This window comes from Athene cunicularia (assembly GCF_003259725.1).
Source record: "Athene cunicularia isolate RWA chromosome 5 unlocalized genomic scaffold, athCun1 chr5_part1, whole genome shotgun sequence".
In the NCBI taxonomy this organism is placed as follows: Eukaryota; Metazoa; Chordata; class Aves; order Strigiformes; family Strigidae; genus Athene; species Athene cunicularia.
This window is the reverse complement of record NW_020799101.1, coordinates 26,457,495-26,472,517: the sequence shown is the minus strand read 5'-3', so window position 1 is coordinate 26,472,517 and position 15,023 is coordinate 26,457,495. Positions and strand designations below refer to the sequence as shown.

General features: G+C 39.4%; 1 protein-coding gene across 1 annotated transcript; it reads left to right on the top strand.

The window, feature by feature from the left end:
- The first annotated feature begins 6 nt into the window (after positions 1 to 6).
- SSTR1 (somatostatin receptor 1) lies at positions 7 to 2,205 on the top strand. Its single transcript, XM_026849428.1, has one exon. The coding sequence runs from the start codon at positions 42 to 44 to the stop codon at positions 1,110 to 1,112; it is 1,071 nt and encodes a 356-aa protein (XP_026705229.1). The 5' UTR covers positions 7 to 41; the 3' UTR covers positions 1,113 to 2,205.
- The last annotated feature ends 12,818 nt before the right edge of the window (positions 2,206 to 15,023 follow it).

The window sequence follows — 15,023 nt, the reverse complement described above, 5'->3', positions numbered from 1 at the left end:
GCGGAGCCGGCAGCGCCTCGGAGGAGGCGGCGGCGGGGGGCATGGACTCGGGCGGCAGGAACTCCTCTGGCGCTCCGAACAGCACCCTGAGCGAGTCTCAGGGCAGCGCCATCCTCATCTCATTCATCTACTCCGTGGTATGCCTGGTGGGGCTGTGCGGCAACTCCATGGTCATCTACGTGATCCTGCGCTACGCCAAGATGAAGACGGCCACCAACATCTACATCCTCAACTTGGCCATCGCGGACGAGCTGCTGATGCTCAGCGTGCCCTTTCTGGTCACCTCCACCCTGCTGCACCACTGGCCCTTTGGCTCACTGCTCTGCCGCCTGGTGCTCAGCGTGGATGCCATCAACATGTTCACCAGCATCTACTGCCTGACCGTGCTCAGTGTGGACCGCTACATTGCTGTGGTGCACCCCATCAAGGCGGCTAGGTACCGCCGGCCCACTGTAGCTAAGATGGTCAATCTGGGTGTCTGGGTGCTTTCCATCCTCATCATCCTGCCCATCATCATCTTCTCCAACACAGCAGCCAACAGTGATGGAACGGTGGCTTGCAACATGCTCATGCCAGAGCCCACGCAGAGGTGGCTGGTGGTCTTTGTGGTCTACACCTTTCTGATGGGCTTCTTGCTGCCTGTGGTGGCCATCTGCCTCTGCTACATCCTCATCATTGCCAAGATGCGCATGGTGGCCCTGAAGGCTGGCTGGCAGCAACGCAAACGCTCGGAGCGCAAGATCACCCTCATGGTCATGATGGTGGTGATGGTCTTTGTCATCTGCTGGATGCCCTTCTACATTGTGCAGCTGGTCAATGTCTTCGTAGAGCAGGATGATGCCACCATCAGCCAGCTCTCTGTTATCTTGGGCTATGCCAACAGCTGTGCCAACCCCATCCTCTATGGCTTTCTTTCGGACAACTTCAAGCGGTCCTTCCAGCGGCTGCTCTGCCTCAGTTGGATGGACAATGCTGCAGAGGAACCCATCGACTACTATGCCACTGCCCTCAAGAGCAGGGCATACAGCGTGGAGGACTTTCCCCCAGACAACTTGGAGTCAGGGAGCATGTACAGGAATGGCACTTGCACCTCCAGGATTACCACTCTCTGAGGAAGCATTCCTGCCCCCCACTCCCCTACTGCCCCCCAGCAGGAGGGTGAGCGAGGCCAGGGCTGTGGCATGGGGAGGCTGGGAGGGAGGGGGGGTTTAGTCCTTCCCACCAACAGCGGTGTTTGGGACAAGAAGGAGCAAAGAAACCCCCACATCCTCGGTCTGCTGCCCCATCTCCCTCTCTGCCTCCCTTGAGAGCGGGTGCAGTCACTGATGCTTTATCACCCACTTAGCAGATTGATGCACTCATAGGTTGACTTAGGGTCTGGCAGCCAGGCTCTGCCACCCCTTTCTCTGTCTGATGAGTGGCTGTATGGGTCCCACAGCAATTCTCCCCTCACCTTTTGTACAGATTGCCCTCTCCCTTGGCTGGTGGGACTCCCCAGGCCACTGAGTCAAGCCTCTTCAGTCAAGCCCCAGCATTCAGGCTCAGACTCCCCCAAAACTGAAAGTGACCCTGCTCAGCATCTGTCAGTATGCACCTCCCCCCTCAGAGATCAAAAATGCTGGGAAAAGTCCCCTCAACACACAGCTTGTCCTCCGCCAGGAAGGAGCAAGTAGCCTCTCTCTGCCACCCCCAGGAATAAAAGAGAAAGCAGGGAGCAAAAAGGCCCCAAGAAAAGAAGCAGCATAGTCATGGAGCTGTCTTTTGCTTTGCAGACAGCTTCCACCTCACTGGGGCTCTGGCACTCTGTGCTATGCTTGGGGAAACAGGGCAGAAAAGGTCTTTGGAAAAAAAAATCTGATTATTGCTGTGCTTCAGAGCTGCGCAGCAGGTTGCTGATAACGGCAGTTAAACAGTCCTGTGACTCACAGGCAGCAGAGCGCCAAGCGAGGAGCCGGGGGAAGCACTGAGCTGGGAAATGTTTGAATGTGTCCATACATACAATAAAGTGTGCTAATAATCAAGTTTAAAAGGAGCGCTAGACTGTGAAGCTATTGTCTTGCACCTGCTCCATCAGCTGTGAAACAGCGATGAAGGGAGCTGAGACAGTTTTATATGACCTGGGTGGCCGCAAAGTCACTTTAGCCTACATGGAAACAGAGGGATTAGTCTCAAAATCTCCATCAGGCTCTGAAATAAATACTTGACAAAGAAGAAAAAAAAAAAAAAGGAAAAAAAAAAAAAAGAAGTAGCTGTTTGATAATAGCTATTACCCTTGCTCTAGCTTTTTCTGTTGCACTAAAAAAAAAAAAAATGGGTTTCATGGGTTGCCAATGTAATATACTGGCCCATAGCTGCTCAATGTTTCATTTCTGAGAATCTTGGTTTTATTGTGTACCAGATGTCTTTTTGTTTGATTTTTTTTTTATTTGATTTGTGTCACTGTGTTGTGAATGTGTTTCTCTGAGGCAATTTATACTGTGTACTTAGGTCTGTGGTGGCTACTTGCAAGGTTGCATTTTAAATGGGTGATGCTCAAGAAGGCTCCTTTTCAGATAAAAACGTTGTCACTGTTTCTAACTCTTTCATCTACATTGTCTCTCCCACAAAAATTCTCTCTCTTGAATTTTCTCTTCCCATCTTATGACAGAACAATTTTCGTATAGACGAATTAAGCTTTTGTGTTTGATAAATGACAGCTGATTAAACAAAACCTTCTATCCCTGCTCCCTCTTATGCCAGACGTAAGAATTGGTACGGACTGTGATGAAATAAGCAGCTCTGTTTTTTGCTTTCTACCGCCTGTGTTAACAGTGTCACACAGTGGCAGGTGTCCCTGTAGCTGTGACAAATCACTTCTCTAGCACAATACTGTGGTTGTATTTATTATAACTACTGGTAATCTGAAGCAGGAGATTGGGAAAAATCTCTAGTAGCAGCATACCCGTAGCATTGTACTGGTAGCTACGGTGCTTAAGTACAGTGTTAAGTGTAAAATTGACAATTCAGGCATCTAGTATTTGCAGTGGTGGACTTATACAGGTTTTTGTTAAATTATACCCTTTAACTTTTCTCAGCAGCAAAAAGCAGGATACTACTTTGTACATTTCTTTCACCAAAAATTAGGTACTGTTAAATGAATGTATAAATTTAGTATTTCAAAGTTGTCTGATTCAAAGCCCATCGAAATGTGAGAAAAAATCCTAATTCACTTACATGGGTTGTGAGTCAGCTCCTTTTAGTTTAAAAATTGCTAATGTGGAAGCTGTTACATCCTTATTAAAATATTTTGTGAAAGCTTTAACAATTGTACAGTTTCTTTTCTTTTACTTCCCACTGGACCTCATTTAAAGAAAACATGAAAATATTAATTGGGGTAATATTTTACATGCACTTATGGAGGAAAAAAGGACAAAATCTCTTTATAAGCTTACTTAACTTTTCACAGAAACCAAACATCTGTCTAAACAGTAAAATGCCCCACAATACCACCCAATGTTATTTGTAAAGCTTCACTTAAAATATCACAATCTCTTCAAAATGGTATAAATCTCATAACCTTATGTGGTCTTTTTCACCCAGGCATATTGTCATGTGTGGTCAGATTAAAGTCAGCCTACTTTCTACTGGTGGATTTGTTTAACATCAGACACATGAAGCAAAAGTTAAGAAGGAGTGATTCATACCCAATACTCAGCTTTGATGAAGAGTTGAGCCTGTTGGTTTTTTTTTTTCTTTCTTCTTTTTAGGTCTTTTGGTGTTTTGCTTTTGGTTTTGTGTTTTGGTTTTTTTTTTATTTTGCCTTTAAACAAAGCTGTGATGGATGCCTGCACACCGACCATCATATGCACTTTAATGTCTGTTCTAGTGGGCAGAGTAGCAGGGCGCTGCCACAGAGGCTGTTGGTGCCTCAGTAGATGGCAGGCTTTCCTGCACAGGGATGCACTGATTCACTCCCAGCCAGCAGTGCCCACAAGATTACTGGCCCAAACATCCTCTATAGTTTCAGCTAGGAAAAAAAAAAAATCTGCTTATCCTAAACTACCAGTTCTTCCTGCTATTTTTTCACCTTGAGTTCAGTTTGTCTTTGGCAGTGGGAGAGTTGATCAACAACTGTAAATCAATTTTAATTTGCTTTGGAATAAAATGTTAGTTCATTCTGCGTTATTATTCTAAACAGTAGAACATAACTACCAGGAAAAAAAAAAAGTTGTCCGTGTGAAATAAGCTATACCAGAAAGCAAACAAAGCAAACAGAACTCTTTAATGCTTTCCAAATTGCAAATAAATCTTCAAATTTCATAAGGAAATTCTTTGAACTAACGCTTAATTCACTGAAAGAAAAAGAGTACAGTGACATATTTCTTGGTGACATTTTGCCTCTTTATAGGGCTATAACATAATTCATCTACAAATGGGTTAACTGTAACTTCTAACCAGTAGCATGTTCCTGCATTTTACTGATGAGCATAATATTTTAGAAATACCACATACACTTTTTAACTGGCCCTGTGCCACTGCAATCCATGCGACTTCTGTTGTTCTTTGTTTAGCCTAAGACCTGTACCCTGATAGCTCTGAGTAGTATCTAGTCAATGGACTGAACTATTTCCCGTGGTTCACACAATGAGAGAATGGCCTTCACAGGGCGCATACATCAGATACCTCTGCAGCATTTTTCCACTCAAAGGAGAGTATGCAGGAAATAACTCCTTTCTCACTGGGCTCCCCAGCGCAGTAGGAAAGAAGACACATCTCATAATCCTGGGGCTGTGCTGAGTGCAGTTAGTGGGCTTGAACCAGACCGGTCACAGAGGCACTTTACATCTGGGCTGTGGATGAAAGAGGTGATGGCCCCATGCAGATCCTCTGACTCCTGAGATGGTCCCTACAGCAGTGAACATGTGTAGTGGATGGTTTCTTTGCAGTTCCCACAGTGTATGGTTTCTTTGCATTCAACACTTAAAGAACTCATCTGATTTCTTCACAGAGAATTCTGAATGTGACATAAGCATTTCTGAAATGCCAGATTTCCACTGAATCAGAATAAAATAAAAGGCTTTCTGGTTGGTTTTGGAAAAAACTGAAAGTCTACATTTCAAATGTGTGTGGCACACTCTATTAATACTTTGACCACATACTGTATTTTAACCAATTTCTAAAAATCGTCATCCTAAATTTAATTATTAAGCCAAATCTCACTGAAACAAAATGACCCATAATGAATAAGTTATGTAAAATTTGACTTTTCTCTGCCATGTCTCCACAACAGCAGTATAAATTAGTATCTTAAAATCATGTGAAAAAAAATCCAAGAAAAGTAATTTTTAAAAAAGTCAGAAGAAATTCACCAAGAAAGAAACATCAATCCAATGTTCTATACTCCCTGATTTCAGCCCCTATAGAACTTACCAGATTTCAGAGCTCTACAGACAAGAATGTGAAGTGTGAATCTCTAGAGGATAATAAAATATTTCTACTGCATTGTGTATTCAGCACTTCCACCCTCTTCAACCTAGAGCCTTATTGGACCGATATCTGCAGGCTAAACCACAGAAGGAAAGGGTAATTTATTAATTAGATTTCTCTTTGAGAATAACGCTTTCAGATATTAAATTTTGTAGAGATAAATAGCCAAGAACAGGTGAACCAGAGTCTTTCAAGGTATGTCACTAGATGGCTACAAACCAAGCACAGTTTTGACAAGAGAGATGCTTTTCAATAAAAGATAACTATGCCCACCGCCTTCTATCCTTGTTTTCCCAAAAGCCTAAATCTGGGTCTGGCAGAGTAGTAAGCAGCCTTGAAGCAGAAACACAGCAAGGTGGTGTTTCCTACCTGAGATATATAGGTTCTCATTTCCAGTCTGGATGGAATACATCTGTCATTATATGCTTATCATGTCTATGATGAGTAGAGTCACCTTGAAAGCAATATAAATGTACATAAGACTCATTCTACTCTCCCTTTTCCCAAAAAAAAATTATTTTCTATACAAGTTCCTATGCTGTATAATATGACTTAGTGTTGCTCTGTGGGTTCTTGAGCTTCCTAACTAGAAAGGCTGAGATAAAACTGCCCAAATGCAGAGTTTATGGGGGTTGTATGGCAGATAAGAATTACCAGATTTATGACTTGGGACCTGCTGATCACTGTGATGATCATGGTAATTTTTATTGGTTTATATTGGATTATATTGGCTCCACTTACCTTGTTGGTGACAGTGCTGTTTTCAGCGCACACATGGACCAACCACACCCTTCCCCAGCTAGGGTAAGATGAACATCTCCATTTGAGGTCTAAACCAGAAAAGTAATGGCAGCTATGATTATGGTATTTTCATTATTTAATTGGGATAAAGAGATTATAATACATTGTAAACATATTTTAAAAGTGCATTATCTATCAGAGTACCAGCTAAAGGCTGGGGATCTTGTTGTTCTCTGCTTTCTGTTAAAAACAGACATAGATGGAACTTGGCCCCTTATCCAGTCAATGAGAGACAAGTCATGGGTAAAATAAAAATTTGAAAAGCACTGCTTTATGGAGCAGAAAATCAATACCAGTATTAGTGAGTTTATTTTCCTAACATTGCAGCAGAATTATTTTGCATATCATTTAGTCACAGAAGAGAAAAGACACTTTTAGAAGCTAAACTGACTGTACAATAAAGAAGATTTTTTTAATGGAGTTTCATACGTCTTCATGAAAACTAGAACAGCTTTGATATATAAAACATGCTTATTATCTTACGTCTTGTATTTTCTGTACCATTTTGTATTTTTTCTATAAACTCGACCATCTTCATAAGAAAAGTTGCTTATTTACCTACTGAAGACTCTTGGTTACTATCAGTAACATTTCAGTGATGTTCTGAACAGCTACATCAGCTGTAGATGTAGTCTACTGTTTGTGCCTTAGATTTAGAAAAATTACACAAATCAATCACAAGATCAAATGAATGAATGAAAGAAAATTTACCAAAACGAAGGATAAGAAACACAGAGAATGCATTTTTTTTTGGTGGCACCGTATAAACTTTATTTTAATGTTTATGCCAGTTGCTGTTAACTGATCACATAACGAGTCCAGAAGAAATTGAAACTCATCTGCTGCTTGTACTAATACAAGATTGTACAAAATCCTCATCAGTTAACTTAGAAGAAAAGTTATGAGAATGGTGCTCTCAGACACTTGTGTGTGAAGTTGTTATGGGTGTGAGGGAAAGGTGGGGTTTTAATTGTCATTGTTGTCGTTCCTGTTATTTATGATGGAAAAGAAGGGGGAAGGGTTGCAGGGCTTTATGGGGTGCCATAGAAGACCAGGCAAAACATTCAAGATATATCCACATCAGGGCAAAAGACTCAATATGTGGGGAGAATGGATATGAAATAAGGCAAAATTGATGGATATCTGACACTGAAGAGCCTTAGAAAGAAGGAATCTGAAATAAAGAAAAATCAAGGATGGGATGCCTGGGAGAGGCCATTTTGTTAAGAAAAGAGGAGAAAAAAAAAAAACAAAACAAACCCAACCTGTAGTACAGGCATTATAAAGCAGGACTTGGCTCTTTCACATAATTAATTTAGATTGTTTAAGGTACAGCATATACATAAACTTTCAACTCAGCAAGAAAGATGAGGTTTTGGGGTTTATGTCAGATGCTATTTTCAAAGTGAGCTGTTCTTTTCAAAGGTTAGAAAGTATCCATCTTATACTATCTTATTTTTTCTAAGAACCAAGTGATAATTTAAGTACTTTGTGGAATTACTAGAAACTCAGGAAAACAATGCAGAAAACAGAGAGGTAATAGATATTTTAAAACATTAATTTATTTGGGATTTTTCAGATGCTCTGAATTTCATGCATTATTTTCTTTCCTTTTATCATTAAAATAGAAAAAAGTCATCATATTTTTGCTCAACACAAAGAACTCAATATCAACAAGACAGAAGTGGAATACAGCAGCATTTTCCCTGCTTTGTCATCATCATAATATAAGATTTACAGAATATCTTACTTTAAAATCATCTCCATTGCTATAAGTGGGAAAACTACTTCCTGTAAAAGAAATATATACTCTTAAGAACAAAAGGTAACGTTCACATATTCCTTTGCACAGACCTTGAAACTCTGAACTTAGTTTATCATGAAGACATATCGAGCTACATTCCCGAAATGGCTTATCTGATTTACAGAGAATTGCAGGTTTCAGTGTACTCATTCAAGAATCTTTCATCAGAACTAAGATTTGATTGAAAATAAGCAAGAGAATAAACTGCCTAAGCATGGAGGAGAATATCCTGACACACTCATATTTGTAGAAAAATATCTGTCCGTCATATTTGCCCAAAAATAGATTATAGAGTCTGCAGAAGGACTTCTCCTGACAAGATAGAATTTTGCTCAAAAAAAAAAGATTCCACAGTCAAAAATTTTACTAGAAATGCATATTCTCTGTAAATGTATACCAATATATGCATACTTTAATTTTTAACACAAAAGAAGAACATGCTTTTAAATCTAAGTTCTTGTCTTTTGCTGCAGCAAAGTTGACTTTATAAGACAAGGCAGCAGGATGTTCTTTTTGAGAGATCTAAAACATGGAATTGCAATGGATATTAACAGCATTAGGGTGGTCAACTTATCTGCAAGTAATGAAATCTTCCTCATTGGTATCTGTCTGATGTGTAGGTAACGAAAAGATGACTTGAGATGTAAAACTTTTGGTTATCTAATATAATATCACTAAGTACACGTGAGAACAGACTGTAATGCACATTGTTTATTAATAGGTTGATGCTCATCCTATATATTATCTTCACATCCCTTTAAGCTTCAGAATCTAGAAAAGAATAAAACACAACTTTGTTTTACTTTGGAAGACTAATGCATGTGTTCTTATGATTACTTATTCTCTCAGGATATCAGAATTGCTTCAAAAGGACTTGAATCTTCGTCATTATCTCAGTGGTAAGGTATAATTGAAAGAGAATCAATTCATTTTAAGTGCCACCACTAACACGGCAGAGTGAGAAGGGTTATTGCCATGAAATCTAGGAGGCTTGTATTCTGAGAAAAAAACTACATGCACTGCGTACACACAATTCATTACTTTCTTGGAGAGGGAAGAATTTAAACACAAACAACAAAACTTTTTTTTTTTTTTTTTTTTTTTTTTTTTTGCTATCATGACAGACTGACTAGTAACTAAGTTTCCAAACATCTTTAATAATTCATTCATGGCATATTAGGCACAACAGAAGAAACAGATTCTTATTTTGTCCTACGAATCGACATTATTCAGCTGAACACTGACTAAAACATAACTAAAATGAACAACTGAGTAAAAAAAGCTAAAAACACTCACTATGCTAATGTTTCATTTCAAAGCAGGGAGCTGCATATAAATTAAGAAGAATGCTAAAAAGAAGTTAAAAGGAACAGCTAAAAGGGGAAAGGCTTACAGGTGGCATTGGGACTATTTAATGATATTAGGGATTCAGATTAAACACATATTACCTATCAAAAGAAGACATTAGAAGACCACTTTCTCCACAAAAAAATCTAAAAGGTTAAAGAGTACACAACAGAAACGGACAAAATTTGAAGTTGAAAACAAGTACAAATAAAGAAAACAGAAGAAAGGGTAAACTTTAGCAAATAAATAGTAAAATTTTAAAGCAGGTCAAAAAAAATATTTAGAGAAATATCTGCCTAAAGACATAGCAACTACCAATGCAAAATCCAGTAGAGCAGGAAACTAAGCAGCATTCTTAATGCTGATGAATGATGTTTGTATTTAAGAGCCTTCCTGGAAGCAAGAGTCACAGAGAAAAAGCTGAAGTGTGAAATCTTTTTGCCTCTGTTTATTATGGGCTATCCTTATTTTGAAGAAGAAGAAGGGCAATGGGTGTGTCTGTGGAAGTTCATCAGAATTAAGAGTTTGTAGGAGTTTTGGTGTAAATCAGACAGATGACAGTACAAAACTATTAATAGAGGCTTGTGCTTCCCTAAGAATTCAGAAGGAATTCCCTAATGAAAGAGTTGTACTATTAAGTGTGGTGAAACCTGCTGGAAACTCACAGGGCTCTGTCCTGAGTCGTCTTCTGTTCAAAGTTCTCATAAATGATCTGGAAAAGAATGGAGGGATAATTCTCTGAAAACATCAGCACAGTTCTCTGCAGTGGTCAGAACAAATGGTTATGTTAGTAACTTTTAAAAACCAGATGACACTGTTGAGCCATCATAGAAGACTATACTGTCCCTGCATCTCCAACAGTTTCTAAATTTGGATGTCTCAAGGAATCCAACAGTGTAAGAAAAAGTGCAAAAAAATAATAACAAATAAATCAGATCTATAGAATTGTTTCTGAAAAAGAAGAAACTAAATGGATGACTCAAGGGGATAGAGATGATTGAAGGAGTGTATGGCAAATGTATGGAAAATCGAGAAGATGAATTGGTCTACTTTTTTATGTCACATGTAAATAAGTTGTGGAACTAACTGATACAGGGTTGTTGGATGCCAAAAGGAATAAATCGAATCCAAACTCTGTTAGAAAAATTGATGAAAGTCTACCAAGTGTGACATGAACTCACTCTCAAACTCAGTCTTGCAACCTTAGAATACCTAGGAGAAATGTCACTTACAGATGTCAGATTTCCTATTCTATTTCCTAAAGCATTTGCTATCGTCACAGAGAGATTACTGACTTAGATGATTTTTAATCTCACTCAAACTATCTGTCCTTATGCTCCTGTGTTATGATCCAGGGAACAGTGTAAAGCGTTCTTATCAGTACAAAACACAAGACCTGCTGGTTACGTTCCAAAAACAAACCCATGCTTTTCTGACATATTACAGTGCATGTGTTCTTCCTGGATTAATGACTGAAAAGGTTTATTTGTTTGCAAACCACTGCACTTTGAAGTAACAAACACCTGAAAAAATATGCAGCAAGGGGTTGGTAAGGATAGATACACCCTGGTAAAGATGGATACTTGCCTGTCTTTCTTATCTCTCCCTCCTCTGCTCAAACTCTCCCTGGACCTGCAGGATTCTTGCTCTTTACTTTATCCATTAAATACATAATAGTAGTTGTTTCCCCATCCTTGTGACTCAGACTTGAAATGGGAAAGGACTACCAGGTGGCATGAGGGAAAGGACATCATAAATGTGGGACCGGCACTGTGTCTGCCCTCTCCACCTCCACAGCTGCCTTCGGGTACCTCACCCCTGCAAAGCAGTCCTTCAAGCCTGCAATACGGAAAAGGGAAAAGACTTGCTTGCAAACAGATGACTGCCTGTTCACGTTCACTTTCCAGTCTCCCAGTGCCAGAGCTCTACAAGTCCAGAGGAGAAAGGCAAGGCTGCATATTGGGGGAATAATGAAAAGCATGAGCTTAACCTATTTTGAAGCCCTGGGAGTGTGGTTACCGCCGCTGCCTTGCTGTGTTTGCCTTTCAAGTCAGTAATATATCACCAGTGAAATGTAAGAATCACCACTCTACAGCCTTGATAAATGTCCACATCCTGAAGAAACAGAAAATATTATTTCTAGAGGGAACTAAGTTGCATGTACAAGTGATTAAGCTCCATGCAATAAATGAGGAAAGATAACGAGGGCTGAAAACATGAAAAAATTAAGTGATAGGAAATTAGACTTCCTGGGGGAAACACAGAATCCATTCATTTTCAAATCTTCGTTAAGCTACATACTACACTTAAAAAAGGAGAAAAGTTCTCTGAAGTATTTGAATTTTGCCCATGTCCACTTTTAGATTTCACTTTAATCCTATAACACGCTTAATCAAGCCCTCGGCAGTATAAATAATTATTAAAAATTTGGGGAAAATTAACATTTCTGATTTTTTGATTAATACAAACCATTAAAAATTCAGCATATGTTAATGAATAAAATGTCCACTTGACAAATGATGTGCCTACCAGTCAAACTATCTTTAGAGGAATTCAGGAAATTTAAAAATTAAGACAATAATTGGCAACAGGAGACACTTTTTGGACCACTGTGATAGATGAGAGGTTTGGACATTCCTACTCTTTGCAGAAATCACCATTTTAAAACGTGGACTCACAGATTCTTGTGTCCACCATTTCATTATCATTACGTTATTACATCCACTCCTCTAGTCAAGGGCCAGGGTCTATAACACTACACAATACCCCATGGAATGTACAATTTAAAAAACACCCACCTAATACAAATCACTAGAACTGAAAGTACTAAATTATTTAAAATCCTCCATACAAATGTATCCATTGCAAAACTCACAGTTTATGTGATTTATATGGCTTCAATATGGGGTGAAATAATCTTTTTCCTGTACTGGAAAACCACCTGCAATATAATATGCTTATATAATATGTTTAGTCAAAGGACATATATATATATAACATGAGGGGAAGGGTCAAGATTTTTCTCCATCTCTGCTATGTTTTGGAAAAATATTTACATTTGATTGTGTGTTTTACATATGGTGTTACATAAGAATTGAAAGAAAGTTGCATCCAATTTCATAACCAGACACTTTTATTATATAAATCCTTGTTATGATTATCTGTACTCATTATGTCCTTATTTATTCTCCTCCTATGGATGTAATCAGCAAACCGTGCATTGAATCTGCCTTGCAGATCACTGAATCATGGTTATGGTATAAGCCAATAGTCCACTTGTCAGTTACCTGTTGGTTTCCTGTTTAAGAAAGACACAATTTAAATTGAGAGTGGAAAGCAAAAATGTGTTATCCTGTCTCCCAAACCATCCACTTCTTGGTCCAAACCATTAAGGAAAGAAACTCATGCATTTCAAACCTGCTCAGGTGCCAGTCAAACCCAAATGCTATTGGCTTTGTATTCTGCTGAATGCAAAAAGAAGAAAATATAACAGAATCCTTGTGTAGTCCTTTAGACAAATGTCTAGTGCTTAATCCTGAATCTCAAGTGTAAGAAAAAGAACTCTGAAATTGAAATGTGATTTCACAGGAAGCCAAGGCAAAGAGTAAAATGAGAATAATAAGATGAGACAGGTGAACGGCTTGCAAGGGCATGAACTTGTACTGTTTAACTGAATAGTCTGAGTAAAATCCTGAGAGATGCCAAAAGAAGTCGTCAGTTACAGGCGCTTAACTCAGCACTTAGCTGTGTGCTTGTTCAGACTCCTGAGACAGAACGAGAGTATTTCTAGAGCTTGGAAAACATTCCTGGACAGTTGTACAGTCCCATTAAGATTTCAGCCATCTGATATGTGGGTAAGAGGAAAACACAGAAATAACAGGGAGACACTCATTCATCTTAGTTGCTATTTGCTTATACAGTCCCTTGTAGAAGAATGGAGCTCCACAAACACTGGTTAAGTCATTTTCCAAATCTGTACACATCTGAATGTAGAATCAAGCCTCCTACTGAAGCTTAGAAATGCTTGCCTTCTGAAATACAAATGTCAAATATATTAGAAAAGCATGTGAATTACTTGACAGCTTTGCAATGAATAGCATTCTCACCTAGCTCGATTTCATTCTTGTCATGATACGATGGAATTTATGGCTATGAACAGCCTGATGGCTCACAAATGTCTGGGATCCCATTAACAAAAGCAAAAGACTGTCTCCCAGATAGCAACAGCCTATCATCATTAAACAGATAGAGGGAAAAAGAAAAATCCCATGCTATGTCACACTTTATCCTTAGCAGATGTTTACACCAGATTAATCTTCAAGCAAGAAAAATAGGTAATAATGCACATTCTTTGAGTTCTCCAAACTCAACAGGAAAGTGACAAAATGAAAGCAGTAGTCAGGTCAGCTTTAAAGAGAGGAAAACAAACAAAAAAGCAACTTAAAAAAGACATTTCATAGCTTAAAGCTCTTTTAAGGGAAGAAAGTATTTCCCTACCCTCTCCGCATCCCAAAAGGCTTGGATGAGATCCAGTTGTGTATTTCTGCACTCAGAAAACCCTGAGTCAATATTTAGCATTACTACTTTAATTGAAGACCAACACCAATAATAAGAAGTGAACATCAGCACTCCAAACTGCAAAGGCAGCTAGTTCTGCAGCCAGGACAGAAGTCACTATGGGACTACCCAAGGGAGCTCACTGGAGAACTCTTTCCTTCATTTAGAAAGGGGCACAAAGGGTGAATCCTTCCTTCCTTACTCTCAAGGGAGTCCATGGAAAACAATATATCAGACTAAAAAGAGTGGAATATGCATGATGTATTTGGACCCATGTGAAGTCCTCTCACAGTGCACAGGTTGTCAGCACCTTGTTTGATTGCAAAGGAGCCGCATATTGCACACAGAAACCAAGTTTTGTACCAACGCACCTTAGGAGAAAAATTGTAACTGAAGAATTTATTGCTCTGCTGCAATAAAAATGAATATTGTATGAAGTAACAAACAGAGCAGTGATTTAGGTTTTAAATCATTCTTTAATCTTTTCATCAGCTGAAGTATAAAACTGACTCCCCATTAACCTCCCAGTTCCTCAGCAATTTAATGACCTTCTCAGTATAGAAATGTTCTTCATGTGTAAGAATGTCAGTCTGAAAAGTACAGGTCATGGTTTTCTCCAAAATTATGGCAGTTCACCTCTCCAAACATTCCAGCAATTAGAAAGAAAATGAGAGCCTCCGAGTCCCACTCAGACAAGGAGTGACTTCTAAATCACAAAAAGGTGGGTGCGCTCCCCTTTACACTTGTAAGGCACCCGAAGAACAGTTTCTGAGAAGGTAAAAATCCACAACTGCTGCAGCTGCAAGTAAGTAATCATTCTGTCAGCCAGGCCACTATATTTATATTTCGCTTATGTCAGCACCTACATAATTGTTTTTCAGACCGACAAAAACTCTTGACTGTCCAAAGACCTCAAACCCCTGAAAAGGGGGTCGCTGCGCGCCCCCCCGTCTGGCAAACTGCTTTGTCGGCTCAGCCGCCTCCAGCGGCGCCTCTTCCGCGGGAGCCGGGCTGGGGGAGCCGAGCGCTGCCCGGGGTGGGAGCTGCT